Consider the following 16282-nt stretch of genomic DNA (forward strand, 5'->3'; position numbering starts at 1 on the left):
TAAGACATCTTCCACAAAACGAAACAAAACAAAACACAAGGAAAATTACCTTCCATTATAGTGCTATTTTATTTTGTTTGGTTTTTTTTTTTTTTTTTTTTTTTGGTTTTTTGAGACAAGGTTTCTCTGTGTAGCCTTGGCCATCCTGGACTCACTTTGTAGACCAGGCTGGCCTCGAACTCACAGCGATCCGCCTGCCTCTGCCTCCCGTGTGCTGGGATTAAAGGCCTGCGCCACCATGCCCGGCTTATAGTGCTATTTTAAAAGTTGCCTTTTCAGAAGGGTGTGCCCTGAGATGAAGAGCATGACCTGGAAGGGGGGGGAGGGCAAAAAGGGTATTTGGAATGTTGGATATGAAGAAGTAGCAGTACAGTGATATGTGGGTGGGAGAGTGGTAGAATCAAAGTGTTTTGTTTTGTTTTTTCGAGACAGGGTTTCTCTATGTAGCCTTGGCTGACCTGTACTCACTATGTAGGTAGACAAGGCTGGCCTCAAACTCATAGAGATCCACCTGCCTCTGCCTCCCAGATGTGTGTCCAGCTAGAATAAAAGCTTTTAAGTTGAAATATTTCATCTACCCTATAGAATACTGTTCTTTTTTGTTGTTGTTGTTAAAAATCTTTCATGTTTATTCAACTGTGTGTGTGTGTGTGTGTGTGTGTGTGTGTGTGTGTGTGTACTTGAATTTTTAAGGTGGTTATGGGATATTAACCAAGAAATGATACATTGTTCTCTGCTGACTTGAAACGAAAGTCTTAGTTTTTGTGATGAATTGAAATTGCTAAACATGGGGGCTTGGAGAGATGGCCCAGAGGTTAAGAGCACTTCGTGCTCTTCCAAAGGTCCTGAGTTGAAATCGCAGCAACCACATAGTGGCTCACAACCACCTATAATGAGATCTAGTGCCCTCTTCTGGCCTGCAGCATACATGTGGGCAGAGCACTGTATAAATAATAAATAAACACATCTTTTTGAAAACTTGGTAAACATGCCAAGGGAGGTGGTGGCTGTATGCCTTTAATACCAGGGCTCAGGAGGCAGAAGCAGGCAGGTCTCTGTGAGTTCAAGGCCAGTCTGGTCTACAGATGTACGCACAGAGCTACACAGAGAAACCATGCCTTGTTTTTAAAAAAAAAAAAGCTAAATATGTGTCTAAGCATTCTGCAGCTTATGTCTTTGCAGGCCTAGCCAAATTGGACTGTTTTAAAGTAGCTTCAGCTGCTCAGTTCCCTTGTAGTAACCAAAGGGTAACTGCAGCTCATACACTGTAAGTCCTGCTTTGTTTATGTATTAGCTCACTTTGAGGCAGGGGACGGTGTTGAGAATGGAGTGGCTTGCCCACTGCCTAGCACTGGACCTTGGTTTTAATTTAGAATGTGCTCTTCATTCGCTGTGTATTTGCTAGCAACAAAGAAAGGCCAAACTATTCCTGGCTTAGATATACAAAGATTAGTAAGCAAAGCCTTCCCAGAGCAGAAGGGCTTCAGCAGGGATTGCTTGATTTTAAAGCTTGCTCTGCTTTAATAACTGCAAACATGATGTGTGTGTTCTGTCTTCCCTCTTAGAGCAAAGCCGGCGAGATGATTTGGAAGCCCTGGGCCATATGTTCATGTACTTCCTTCGCGGCAGCCTACCCTGGCAAGGACTCAAGGTATCCTTGCAAGTGCTTTGTCTCTGTTCAGCTGGTAATGAAAGGGCTGCTGCTGTGATGTCTCTAAAGAGCACAAAGGGGAAGGGTGACTTGAGAGATTAGAAGGAAGGATTAGTTCACACTGTAAATGCTCCCGGGTTTTGGGAGCTCCACTTTGTTCACATTTGGCTTCCTGCCTTCTTACCGTAATCCTTGCCTCTGTGTGTTTGGGTCTTCCTAATCCTTCCCTCCTTCCCTCCCAGCTTTGCAGTGCTGCTTCTCTCTGCAGCTGGGTGTCCGTCTCCATTACCATTATGTGGCAGGAGTCAGCTCCCCAGGTATCAGGGAAACTTTACAACAAAGTGATGACAGCAGCTGCAACCAAAAACAGCCAGGCCCCTAAGGAGAACTGGAAAATATTTGTCCATCCTACATAGGCAAAGGGCTCACCTTAACTAAAATAGCAGAAAAACAATTCAGGCTTAACACTGTTTTTCAAATACATTATTGAATAAGTAACTTTTCAAATAATAGCCATTTCTTGAAAACATAAGTTTTAGTCACTTTCTGTTGGTAAATGTTATACAGTGCCTGTGAGTAAACTCTTAATTAACATAATTAATATAGTTATAAGCATTATAATTACTCTATGGCTATTAGTAGGAAACTTACGCTTCTAATCCTTCCCAAGGCTCTTTACATAGTCAGATATAAGGTATTTTTTAGTTGTAATTTATTTCAACATATTAGTATGAAAAAAATCTTATTCTGTAATTTGAGGTATTCCTACACCTCCCTCCTCCAGGAGTAAATAATTCATTTTCCTATGCTCTCTAGGACATGGCTTCTACACCCACACACTCTCTCTGATTGAGCACAGGACCTTGTACATGCCAGGCAAATGTTCCTTCTCTCAGCTACAGCCAGAGCCTCCCATCCAGCCATGGATGTCTTCTTGTTGATAGTGAGCGACATGTTACAAATAGCTCCACATCCTGCTTGCTAGTCACATAGCCGAACAGTTGATTAGTATTTAGCACTGCTACTTGCTTGGAACTCTTATGGACTATGAGAGCTCATTTTAGTGGTAGTAGTGGATTTAGAATCTCTCCAACTTACTTTTCTCCACTGTTACTTAATTCTGGGTGAAGCAGGTTAGCTAGAGATCGAGAAGCTTCCCTCATTCAGGCTCATATGCTGTATTTGGACTGCTTTTACCCACTGGCACACACTTACTTGTTAGCAATGCCTATTCTGCAGGTAACTTCTAATGTGTGGAAAGGTTTTGTTTGTTGGTTGTTTTCCCTTGTCACTAAGCTGTATCCTCAACCCTGGAAACATTATTTAAAGAATTCTTCTCACTTCTTGTCCTTCTCTTCTTTTCCACTTGACAGTATATATGAATATGTAGTTTTTCTCTTCTTTGAAATAGGAGGATGAAAAGTTCACAGAAATATATGACTTCATCTGAGAAAATATATTGTTTGGATATCAACACAATGCCAGCCTAGCATATGCATCTATTTTAAACTTGTCCCAAACTGGAACTGACCTTAGAGGGAGAACGGCTGAGTCACTGTCAAACTCCTAAGTGGCAATTGAAGTTTTCTAGTCACCTACAGTTGTTAAAATATTGCTGCATAATGTTTTCAGGGGGGTTTTTTGTTTTGTTTTGTTTTTGGTTTTTTTGGTCTGTCCATTTCTAAATATATATGCAAGTGAAACTTTCTAGAGCTTAGCAGAGGTTTGTATATATCTAAACATAGCATGTCTATGCATTCTTATTTTTTTTTTTATTTTTTATTAATTTATTCTTGTTACATCTCAATGGTTATCCCATCCCTTGTATCCTCCCATTCCTCCATTCCTCCCAGTCCTCCATTCCTCCCGTTTTCCCCTTACTCCCCTCCCCTATGACTGTTCCTGAGGGGGATTTCCTCCCCCTACATTCTTATTTGTTACAGAGAAAAAAATGAGATCCACTAACAAAGCCCACCAATTTGAATGAAAACAGCTGTTCTGGTGGCTAGAGAGACAGCTCAGGGTTAAAGAGCACGTGCTGCTCTCGCGGTGCACCCAGGTGCCTTTCCTAGCACTCACATCAGTTATCTCACAGCCACGTGTAACTCCAGCTGCAGGGAACTGGTGTCCTCTTCTGGCCTCCTTGGGCACATATGCCACATACAGATACATATGTATACACATAATTAGAAGTACAACCTTAAAAAAGACCCTAACCCCAGTGACTGAAACATATTTTCTGTCTTTACTTTCTACAGGCTGATACATTAAAAGAGAGATATCAAAAAATTGGTGATACCAAAAGGAACACTCCCATTGAAGCTCTCTGTGAGAACTTCCCAGGTAGGGTGCTAGAAGCATAAGACACAGTCTGTGACTGACTCTTTGACGTAGTTAATGTCATCGTATCTATTAGATAACAATAGGTGTTGGCCAGACCATTTAAATTTCTTTTTATTATTAGTCAGCCCAAAGAAGGTATTACTTTTATTTGGTTTGTAAAAAAAACAAAAACAAAAAAAACACTAGTGTCAAGTAATTTGTACAGATATCTGTTATGTAGCTCAGAGCTTAAATGCTGCGAAGGCATTCAGTTAACAGGCAAGGCTTTGTAACTCTTTCTTAACAGAGGAGATGGCAACCTACCTTCGATATGTCAGGCGATTAGACTTCTTTGAAAAACCTGATTATGAGTATTTACGGACCCTCTTCACGGATCTGTTTGAACGGAAAGGCTACACCTTTGACTATGCCTATGATTGGGTTGGAAGGCCGATTGTAAGTATCCTTTAAAAAGAAAAATCCTCAGGCCAGTACTGCCCCATCTCCCCTCCCCACCCCCGCAAACAAGGTTTCTCTGTGGCCTTGAACTCACAGCAATCCACCTGCATCTGCCTCCAGAGTGCTAGGATTAAAGGCGTGCACTACCATGCCTGGCTGCCCCATCTTTTTACTTGCCAGCCCTTAAGCTTAAATCTTTTGAGGGGAAATTGCTTGCATTTATCAGCCATTTCCAAGTGACACTATAGATGCTAATCCTTAGACCAATGAGTTGTATGACTTCTGGACTGCGACTTATGAGGGCTGCAGGGACAGCTCTGCAGGGAAGAGCACTTGCTGTTCTTACAGAGGACCCACATTCTCTTCCCAGAATCCACAAGGCATCTAACAACCGTCCATAAAACTCCAGTTCAAAGGGATACAGTGCCCTCTTCTGCTCTGTGGACACCAAGTACACATATGCTGTTCATACACATAGTTAGGCAAACAGTTATATACAAAAATAAATATTCAGATTATATTATAATGTATATCCTGAGATACTAAAATTTAAGCCAGTCTTTAACACATTTCTTTTGAATGATCCACAGTGTAGCACTATCTGTGCTGTGGAGGAACTTGGCTTCTATAGGTAGAACCCATCCAGTGCCATAAGAAACTTGGATTTATTGTTCTGCCCAAGAGTCTACAACAGTAAAGACTGTGCTAACAGCTCATGCTGTAGAATAGGGCTTTTTGGGTTTGTTTTGTTTTGTTTTTCTTTTTACTTTCTAAGGTACTCTCAAATGGACCACACTACCTTCTCCTCTGCAAATGACCAGAACACATGATGACTTGAAAGAAAAACAGCAGGGACTGGAAAAATAGCTTATTAGTTAAAAGCACTGGTTGCTTTTCTAGAAGACTTTGGTTCAATTCCCAGCACCCACCTGGCAGCTCTAGAGAATCCAACACTTTCTTCTGGGCTCCTCAAGCACTGCAAGCCTGTAGTGCACAGACATATTACAAGCCTAACACCCTTAAACAGAAACATTAACTTAAAGGAAAAAACTTATTCCTAAGCAGCAGGGCTATTACATTAAATTTATTTTCCCCAGTTGACTTTTTTGGGGACATTTTTTGAGACAGTGTCTCAATCTTTAGCTTTGACTGTCCTAGAACTCACTATGTAGACCAGGCTGACCCCCAACTCACAGAGATCCACCTGCCTCTGTCTCCTGAGTGCTGAGATTAAAGGTGTGCACCACTCCAGGCTACCCATCTGGCTTTTACTTTCATTTTTCTAGCCTACTCCAGTAGGATCAGTTCATGTAGATTCTGGTGCATCTGCAGTAACTCGAGAAAGCCATGCACACAGGGAACGGCCATCACAGCAACAACCTCTTCGAAATCAGGTATGTGTTACTTTTATAGCTAGTGTTGAAGCCCAGGTTCTCCTTACTCTTTGTGTTAGTGTTTATATGGAGTAAAGAGAAGTAAGCGATTTAGCATGACATTGAAACAACTGCCACAGCATATGTAAATGCATTGAGAAGAGGAGGCTATAGGCTAAACAACTGCCACAGCATATGTACATGCATTGAGAGGAGGAGGCTATAGGCTAAACAACTGCCACAGCATATGTAAATGCATTGAGATGAGGAGGCTATAGGCTAAACAACTGCCACAGCATATGTACATGCATTGAGAGGAGGCTATAGGCTAAAGAATCTGGGCTTGAGCTGGTGGTGGTGGCGGCGGCAGTGGCAGTGGCGGCGCATGCCTTTAATCCCAGCACTGAGGGAGGCAGACGCAGGCTGATTTATGTGAGTTCCTGGTCTACTAAGTGAGTCCAGGACAGCCAGGGCTACACAGAGAAACCCTGTCTCAAAAAAACAGACAATAACTATAACAAATCTGGGCCTGACCCAGCAGGTATATATCATGGGCCTTTAATCTCACCATTAGATAGAAGCAGACACATCTGTATGAGTTTGAGAGCAGCATGGTCTACATAGGCAGCTCCACGCCTGCCAGAGATGGATAGTGAGACTGTCTCAAAAAACAAAAGGATTTGGGCCTGAGCGAGGCCCGATCACTGACTGTGAGAGAGGGTTGCTGGACATGCAGATGGACCCTGTGCTGTGCTCATGGTCCTGTGTGCAGTTGGATCAGGAGCTTATGCCAGGTGTACTCATTGTTTGCTGATGAGAAGAGTGGAGATTTGTTTTTTCAGCTGATCTGGTATAAAATGCAACCTGCACACGCATAAGCAGCTTGACTGGAAAGTTGCATAAGATGTCTTAAAGATACAGTTCGTGTACAAGATACAGGCCATAGATTCAGGGCCTGGCACAGCTGCAGAAAAAGGAAGAAAGGTGCATCTATAGTTAGAGCCCAGTGTGATGAGGCATGTTTTTTCCCAGTGCTTTTTGTTTGTTTGTTTTTGAGACAGGGTCTCTCTATGTAGCCTTGACTGTCCTGGACTCGCTTTGTAGACCAGGCTGGCCTTGAACTCACAGCGATCTGCCTGCCTCTGCCTCTGCCTCCTGAGTGCTGGGATTAAAGGCGTGCACCACCACACCCGGTTTTCTCAGTACTTTTAAATTGGAGACAGTATGATTGCTACAAGTAGAGGCCAGTGTGACTATGTAGTATAGTCTTGTCTCAAAAGCCAAAATAAGTACATAAATAAATCTTCAAAATTTTCTCTCAGAGGAAGGGAATGTAAAAATCAATGAGAAGCAATATTATAAAATACTAACAGAGCTGCTGTGTTGGCACACACCTTTAATCCCAGCACTCAGGGAAGCAGAGGCAGGCTTGCTGATCTCTGAGTTCCTGGTCTATAAAGTGAGTCTAGGACAGCCAAGGCTACACAGAGAAACCCTATTGTGAAAAACAAAACAAAACAAAATTTTAATAAATAAAAATAAAATATTAACAGAGTTATGTTGGAAATAGAATCCTAGGTGATATTTTTCTAACACAGTTTCTACTGAGGTTTCAGTTTTATGATGAAAAGAATGTACAGGGCCAGGTGGTGGTAATGTGTGTCTTTAATGCCAGCATTCCAGAGGCAGGCGGACAGCCTGAGAGTTGGAAGACAACCCAGTCTACAGAGTGAGGTCTGGAAAAACAAAACACAAAACAAAGCAAAAATAATTTATAGGATGAGAAAAGAGATAAAAGTCAAACCATAATCATTGATTGTATCTCTGCCCATTTTTTAGTAATGGTTTTTAATTAGTGTACAACACAATGAGTGTCATTAAGACAACTTTGTACGTGTATCTGGTTACAGTTTCTTCAGCTGCCCTGCGTCACCCTCCCCTCCCCTCCCCTCCCCCCCCCCCCCCCCTCTCCTCCCCTCCCCTCCCCTCCCCTCCCCTCTCCTCCCCTCCCCTCCCCTCCCCTCCCCTCTCCACTGGTCCCCTCTTCTCTTCTGGGAGTCCAGTTTCTGCTTTCGCACAAATGCACATTTTTGTCCAGATTGTCCGTATGAGAGAAGACGAAACAATTTTGTCTCCTGCTGCCATTGCCCTATCTTGCTCCTCTCTTCAATAGTCTCACTACTCTTTCCCACTTTCATGTTCTATAGGGCCTCCCGTGTGCCTTGTCAGGTATAGGTACTTGGTGACAAACTAGTGACCTCAGTTCAGTGTCCAGGACCCACATGGTGGGAGGAGAGGGGGAAAAGTAGGGAGCTCTTATTTTGAAATATCTGGCAAATAGATAAGGCATGTAACCAGGTAATTATAGCACAAGGCAGAACAAATAAGCATTATAAAGTATTACCACTTGGAATTGCTTTGTTTGTTTGAGACAAGGTTTCTGTAGACCAGACTGGCCTCAAACACACAGAGATCTGCTGAGTACTGGGGTTAAAGACAGGGGCCACCAAGCCCAGTCTCATTTGGAATTGGAAGGAAGCATTTCTCCTAGTCGGAGCATGATATTATTTCACAGGGTGAAAAGCTGCATTTGTGCTCTTGGAAGAAGTAGAAATGAACAAGACAGTCCAAGCAGAAAGAACATGAGCAACAACAATTATGTATCTATTAAAGGCGCCCTGGGAACCAGCCCAGAGTACTGTGCTGGAGAATGGGTCCTTCACTTCAGTAGGTGTGTGGTGAGGAAACTTGCTTTTAACTTTTTTTTTAACTTGACAGCTAGTCTTGCGACGAATAAGAAAAGCAGTGGAGGGCTGGAGAGATAGTGCAGAGATTAAGTGTACTAGAAGTCCTGAGTTCAATTCCTAGCAACTACATGGTGGCTCACAACCATCTATAATAAGATCTGGTGCCCTCTTCTGACATGTAGGTATACATGCAGACAGAACACTGTATACCTAATTAAAAAAAAACAAAAAACAAAAAAAACACAGCAGTGGATTCTAGGCTGGAGAGATAGCTCAAACAGTAAAGTACTTGCTGCACAAATATGAGGTATGAGGACATATTTTTTAATCCTGAGCTATTCTGGGTGACATGAGCTTTCCCAGGCAGGGAAAGTACAGACAGGAGGATCCTTAGTGCATACTGACCAGCCAGCTGGTCGAAATCATCAAGCTCCAAGTCCCAGCGAGACATCATGTACCATGTCTCAAAAAGCGAGGTAACTGACTCCTGAGGAACATGACCTCAAAGGTCTGGCGTCACATGTACACATACATGTACTGGACCAGTCATAGAGCACCTGCTCAGCTTGCACACAAGCTTGGGTTCAGTCCTCCACACACATATGAGTGAAATGAATGTACATACATTAGATCCCTTTTCTTTCTCTTTCATTTTAAATAATTTCTCATTTTTGTTCTGGAGATCAAACTGAGGACCTTAGACAAGTGTGCTACTGGTGAGCTACATTCCTAGTACAACCCCCTTTTTTATGTGACTTAATGCAAAAACAGATCTTATGGAATGGGGTGACAGTTCAGTTGGTAAAGTGCTTGCCTTATAAGCATAAGGACCCGAGTAGTATCTCCAGTATGCATGTGAAAAACAGCTGGGGTCTGGAAAGGTAACTCATTGTTTAGGAACACTTGCTGCTGCTGCTCTTCTAGAGGACCAAGTTAGGTTCCTTAAAAACAACAACAGCAACAAAAAGCTGAGCATGGTGGCAGGCACATACCTATAATCCCAGAAGTGTGGAGACTGAGACAGGCAGTTCCTTGGAACCCACTTGCCAGCCAGCCTATCTTACTTGGTGATTCCCAGGCCAGTGAGAGACTTCTCTCATTAAAGAAAAGGGAGGGGGGGTGGTGGCTGGAGAAATGGCTAAGAGATTAAGCACACTGACTGCTCTTCCAGAGGTCCTGAGTTCAATTCCCAGCAACCACATGGTGGCTCACAACCATCTATAATGAGATCTGGTGTCCTCTTCTGGCCTGCAGGTGTACATGCAGGCAGAGTGCTGTATATATAATAATAATAAATAAATAAATCTTTTTTTAAAAATGTGGAGCCAGATGTGGTAGTGTATGCCTTTAATCCCAGCACTTGGGGGGCAGAGGCAGGAAGATCTCTGTGGGTTCAAGGCCAGCCTGTCTCAAAACCCCCCAATAAATAAACAAATTAAATAAGTAAAATGTGGATGGCCATTGGGGAACAGCACCAAGGTTGACCTCTGGCCACATATTCATGTGTATATAAATGTTTACACATGCACACACAAAAACAAGTAGAACAAAAGCAGCATTTATGGGAGAAGTAATTGTTTTGTGTATGTATCATAAAATCCTAAAGAATGCTAACTGGCCAATAGATGCACTTGTTAATGTATTTGTTGGCATATATTAGTTATACATGATGATCGATTTCATTGTGACCTTTTCCTGTGTTAATATAATGTGTTTTGTTCATATTTCATCATTCATCACCCTGTCCTTCCCTTCTCACTGACTGATCCTTTCTTCTTCCCAACTAGTTTTCCTCTGCTTCCATACCGTTTCTTTTTTCAAAGATTTACTTACTTTATGTGGATGTATATGCGTGTGCTTGAGTGTGTGTGTGTGTGTGTGTGTGTGTGTGTGTGTGTGTGTGTGTGTGTGTGTGTCTGTCCCTAATGTGAGCTCTAGGGACTAAATCCTTGGGTCTTCTGGAAGAGCAGGAGGGCTCTTAACCTCTGAGCCAACCCTCCAACTACCATATCTTCTTTTATTTTGGTGAGCATTGAGTTTAAATGGGGTTGCTTACAGGGGAATGAACAACTTACCAATGGCTACAGGGCTGAAGAAAATGTGTTCTTCTCCTAGCAACTCATAACTACCTATAGATCCTCAAATAGGGGTTAGGTCTTTGTAAGCCCCTCCTCCTACTTTTTCTTTTATGTGTATGAGTGCTTTTGTAGGCATGTACGTCTTTGTGCCTTGTATGTGCCTGGTGCCCACAGAGGTCAGAAGAGGGCTTGAATCCCCTGGAACTCGAGTTACAGACAATTGTAAGCCACTGATTTTGGGAACAGATCTCAGGTCCTCTGAAAAGAGCAGCAAGTGCTGTAACTGCTGAGCCATCTCTCCAATCCTATTTGGATATTTTTAAGCATTTAAGTCTTGGGAAGCTGGGCACTGTTGTGGTGCATGCCTGAAGCAGGGGATAATGAGTTTGAGGCCAACCTGGGCTACAAAATGAGACTCTGTCTCAAGAAGTAAACAAAGCCAGCCAGGCGTGGTAGCTCATGCCTTTAATCCCAGCACTCAGAAGGCAGAGGCAGGCAGATCTCTGAGTTCGAGGCTAGCCTGGTCTACACAGCAAGTTGCAGGACAGCCAAGGCTACACAGAGAAACCCTGTCTTGGAAAAAAAAAAAACAAAAATGTAAAAAAAACTTGTAGAACTAACACTACATAATAGTGTAAGAATTTAAATATTCTACTTAAACCTTACTAAATTAGTTGTATCTATTCTAATGTTAGAAAACAGATTTATTAAATTATCTAGACATCAGACAATGTCACTGGGTTCATAACATGGTATAATTATGCTGTACATCATAGATTCTACTTTGGAAAACAACATCTGGATATCTATCAACAGCAATAATTGGAAGGGAAACATCAGGGTAGTGTATACTCTAATCCCAGCTACACAGGTCACTGGTGAGATGTTAGTTTGCCAGTTTAAGGCCAGCCTGAGCAACTTAGCAAAACTCTATGGGGCTGGGAAGGAAGGAATATTTATAATAGTTTGAAATCTCTTGTGGTGCTTTCAGCATAAAACCCAACTCCCCTTTGTAGAAATTACATAGTAAGCAAATTAATACAGCTGCTTCTTTATTAAGCCTCTTCATCCCCTGCAGGAAATAATAGCAAATATAACCAGGATCTTTTACAGTCCTATTATTGTCCATGTGACCTCACAGTCTGTTAATAATGATGCGTAAACTATAGCTTTATAGGAAATGTCTTTCAGATGACTTAGCAGTGAGCTTTAAGCAGCTCCTATCAGTGAAGTCCTTAGCAGGAGATGGTCAATGTGTAGCCTTGAGCTATAGAACATGCATTTATAGTTGCCAGCGCTTCTGGGGTGTATATGTTCCTATTGATAATCAGCAGCAGTTAAAATTTGATTTACTAATCCCACATTACTGTCTCTCAAATACTTATTTTTCATATGTTTAGAGCTTTAGGGCTGTTAACAGCTGTGAGGCATGATGGTACTATCTCCTTAGCCATTTGACAAAGGGCAAGAGGCACTGTACACATTCTTCAGAACAAAACGTCACACGCGTGTGAGATCAGATAGTATGAGATCTTAAACAGCAAACAGGTAAATAAGGCATGAAGACCGCCTGAATGGCAGCAGAAATAGAAACAGTCGGAAAAGGTTTTTAATTGAAGGCCCTATTTTTGCTGAGTAAATATCTGCCTTTTGCTTTCTAAAAGAAAGTAATTCACATTCAGGCAAATCATTAGTAAAATGTTTGTAATTCCAAATTAGATACTATTGGCTAAAGAAATCAGAAGCTTTATTTTTGTCTTTCTGTGCCTACTTATTCTTGGCATGTGAATCTCCTTTAAAAAGATACTTTGGGGGCTGGAGAGATGGCTCAGTTGTTACCATCACTGGCTGCTCTTCTAGAGGACCTAGATTCAGTTTTCAGCACCACATAGTGACTCACAGCCATTTGTAACTCTAGTTCCAGGGGATCTGACCCCCTCTTCTGACCTCCATAGGCACATGGTACACATACATACATGTAGGTAAACCACTCATACATACAAAACAAGTCTAAAAAAATTTTTTAATAAAATAATTTAAAAAAAATTTAGCCTGACAGTGGTGGTGCATGCCTTTAATCCTAGCACTCAAGAAGCAGAGGCAGGTGGACCTCTCAGTTCAAGGCCAGCCAGGGCTACACAGAGAAACCCTGTCTCAAAAAAAAAAAGAAAGAAAGAAAGAAAGAAAAATACCTTGTTAATTTATTTAGATATGAGAGCATATTCCAGCCACTGTTCACTTAAATAAATGTCTTGTGGCCAGCTAGGGTGTTTTATGCCTGCAAGTGCAATACCCAGCGCTTGGTAAGCTGAAGTAGGAGAGCTGCTGTGAATCCTATACCAGTCAAGGTTACCAAAGTGACACCCTGTCTCAGACGTGGAGGAAGAGAAGGAGTAAGAGGGAAAGAAGGAAAAGCACGTCTCATGGGTATCGTTCTTGAGAGTACGGGGTTACCTACTTAAGGAAATGACATCATCTTGGTTCCTTATGTGAAGACGTTAATCTGGCCAGCCATTTAGTCAGTGAAATTATTTATAAGTTTGACTGTTTGCTCAACGTCTTTTAACTTTCTGAATTTGATCTGCTTAGTAGCTGCTGAAGTTACACTAATGTGCAAGCTGAAGGGTGATTCCCAGCTTTTGGTTGGCTCCCTCCCGACTCGTGGTCAGTAGAGGCTTTCTTTTGACTGATGTGTTGGTTGTCCGTGGTAATGAACGCAGTCAGCCTATTTCTCAGTTCTTTCAGCAGTTGTTAATGTCAAGCCCCAAACAGAAACCCTGCAGGAGCACTAATGTACTGGATTTTGTTGTTGCTTTCTGTTGCTTTACCTTTCCTTCCATATCTTGCTGTCATGCTCCCTACTGCCTAAGCAGACTACGTCATCAGACCGCCGAGGAGAGTGGGAAATCCAGCCCAGCCGGCAGACCAATACCTCATACCTGACGTCTCACTTGGCCGCAGACCGCCATGGGGGTTCAGTGCAGGTACCTATTGTCTCCCTGGCTGCCTCAGCCTGGCTATTAGAATGTTGGCTTGCTCTTGCAGTTTGGGTTCCTTTCAGATGGACACTTACAGCAGGGGTGAGTTGCTTCTGTTTAACTGGTTATCTCTGTGCTGATTTTCTACGTGGACTTTGGTAAAAGTTACTTTTTGAGATAATTGCTGCATTTTGTCATTGACTTAGAAACATCTGTGTGGTTTATGTATTGAGTTAACCTGCCCTTCAATCTTGAGCTACTTGTGATCTGCAAAATACGATCAAGGTAGAAGTGTGTTACTGTCTGAATTGTAAAGTCCTGAAACTGAAAATTGTAGCCTTCTAGCACTAGAGCTATGCATGGTTGGCTCACCTCAGGATGGTAGATAATTTAGCACCTAATAGCCTGGGAGTATTGGTTGCAGGGATTTATTGAGTGGATACCCAAGAAGTTGAACTGTTTCCTCTTTTTCACTCCTCCCCCTGGAATAAATTTGGTCTTGAAGATTATTTCTGGTTTTATTTGGGCTAGCCTGAGCTTTTCTTCTCTGTGTAGTACTAGTCTCTTCACTTTTCTTGTTTATAACTTTTAAAATAATAATTAGAGAAAAAATTCAACTGAATATTTTTCTCATACTGATGACCCACTAGCTGAGGCATAGAAATAAACTACCTGCATGTAAATAATTAATAGGCCTGATTTTCTAGAATATGCTTTTAATAAGAAATGACTCACTGAAAGATCTTTTTATATAATCATAGGAAGTTAAGACATCTTCAGTCCTATAAAGTACTTCATAGGAACATGAAGGTAAAATGATGAATTGATACATAGATTTGTTTTTTATCCCCCCTGAAGCAGTGGTAAAGAAATCTTTTTAAGCTAGGCTTGGTGCTGTACACTTTTAGTTCCAGCATTCAAGGGGCAGAGAGAGGTGAATCTGTGTGAGTTCAAGTCCAGCCTGATCTATGTCGTGTGTTCCAAGCCAGCCAAGGCTACATAGATAGACCTTGTTTCAAAAAAACAAAAGATAGCTGGGCATGGTGGTGCACGCCTTTTAATCCCAGCACTCTGAAGGCAGAAGCAAGTGGATCGCTGTGAGTTCAAGGCCAGCCTGGTCTACAAAGTGAGTCTAGGACAGCCAAGGCTACACAGAGAAACCCTGTCTTGAAAAAGCAAAAAATAAAACAAAAACAAAAGATAGAAACAACAAGAAAAAAAAGGTAAAAGAATTGTTTAGAGGTATAGGTCCATAGAAAGGTGGAGAAAACAGTAACGGCAACAAAATATACGAAGTTGAAAGGCAGATTAAGTAACAGGAGTCCAAAAAATTGAATCTTAAGTCTGTTCACTCTGGGATTTCCAAGAATTGGCCTTTAAGTTGAGGAGTAGAAGCAGGACATATGCTAAAAAAAAAGATTGGATGAAGGGCTGAAGAGATGGCTCAGTGGTTAAAAGTACTGGCTGTTCTTCCAGAGGACCCAGGTTCAATTCCCAGCATCAACATGGTAGCTCACAGCTGTCTGTAGCTTCAGGTCCAAGAAATCTGATACCCTTACACAGACATACATGTTTGTAAGCAACAATGCACATAAAAACAAACAAAAAGAGTAGTTAAAAGTCTAAGAAGGCAAAGATCCTACATGTTCTCCTTTCTTCACCAGAGAGGGAGGAAGTGGGAGTTAGTACATCCCATTTGGTTCTGTATCACCCCCCCACACCCACCTCCCACCCTCTAGTGCAGGCCCTACCTTGTTTCAGGGCAGCACCAGCCAGGACCTGAGGCAGTTCTGGATGACTGAAGACAGGACAGTTGTGACATACAGGTGGCTGATTTCTTGTTCAACTATGATGCTTCACAATAGAAATGCTGAGTAGCTAATACTGAAGTGAAAAGCTCAGTGGCAGATCTGGAGAGGCGGCTCAGCAGTAAGAACACTGGTTGCTCTTGCAAAGGTCCCGGGTTTGGTCTCCAGCACCCACATGGCACTGTGACTCTAGTTTTGGGGGGTCTAACACCTTCTGTGGGCACCAGGCACACATGGGGTGCACAGATGCACATGCGAGCAAGATGCCAATACACAGAAAGAAGCACAAAGGAAAGATGGTAGTTTTGTTTGAGACCAAGGTTAATTTTGCTGACAGAAAAGCGTGACAAGGGCTGGACACAGTGGCGCACACCTTTAATCCCAGCACTGGGGAGGCAGAGGCAGACGAATCTCTATGAGTTCCAGGCCAGCCTGGTCTACAAAGTGTTGCCAGGACAGCCAGGGCTACACAACGAAAATCTGTCTTGGAAAAAAAAAAAGGAAAGAAGGAAAAACATGACAACGTAACATCAAATCAAAGAGGAAGCTTTGAAATAGTAACAGAACATAAACTATCCAAAAGTGCAACGGTCTCTCACTGTACAAAAGTAGATGTACTTCCCTTTTCAGCACTACCCAGTGAACAGTGTGCTACCAGGTTATGTGTAAATTCCTTGGGGAGTACAAAGTGAGTCCAGGACAGCTAAAGTTACACAGAGAAACCCTGTCTCCAAAAACAAAAACAAAAAAAATTATTGGGGAGTTAGATGATTTTATTCCTGAAAGTTCAAGATATTTTATATATCATATTTTAAAAATGTAATTTACATGTCTGCTATTAAAAAAAAAACAAGGAAGACAGTAAG

The 16282-nt window shown here is 42.1% G+C and overlaps 1 protein-coding gene across 5 annotated transcripts in view; it reads left to right on the forward strand.

The window, feature by feature from the left end:
• The window catches only part of Csnk1g1 (casein kinase 1 gamma 1), a 116496-nt gene that overhangs the window by 78322 nt on the left and 21892 nt on the right, over positions 1 to 16282 (forward strand). For all 5 annotated transcript variants that reach the window (XM_051156662.1, XM_051156663.1, XM_051156664.1 and 2 more), the window contains 5 exons: positions 1566 to 1651; positions 3910 to 3994; positions 4281 to 4429; positions 5719 to 5826; positions 13504 to 13614. In XM_051156662.1, coding sequence (XP_051012619.1) covers positions 1566 to 1651; positions 3910 to 3994; positions 4281 to 4429; positions 5719 to 5826; positions 13504 to 13614 — 539 coding nt within the window. The remainder of the gene's footprint in view (positions 1 to 1565; positions 1652 to 3909; positions 3995 to 4280; positions 4430 to 5718; positions 5827 to 13503; positions 13615 to 16282) is intronic.

The sequence above is a fragment of the Acomys russatus genome, chromosome 14 (assembly GCF_903995435.1).
Source record: "Acomys russatus chromosome 14, mAcoRus1.1, whole genome shotgun sequence".
In the NCBI taxonomy this organism is placed as follows: domain Eukaryota; kingdom Metazoa; phylum Chordata; class Mammalia; order Rodentia; family Muridae; genus Acomys; species Acomys russatus.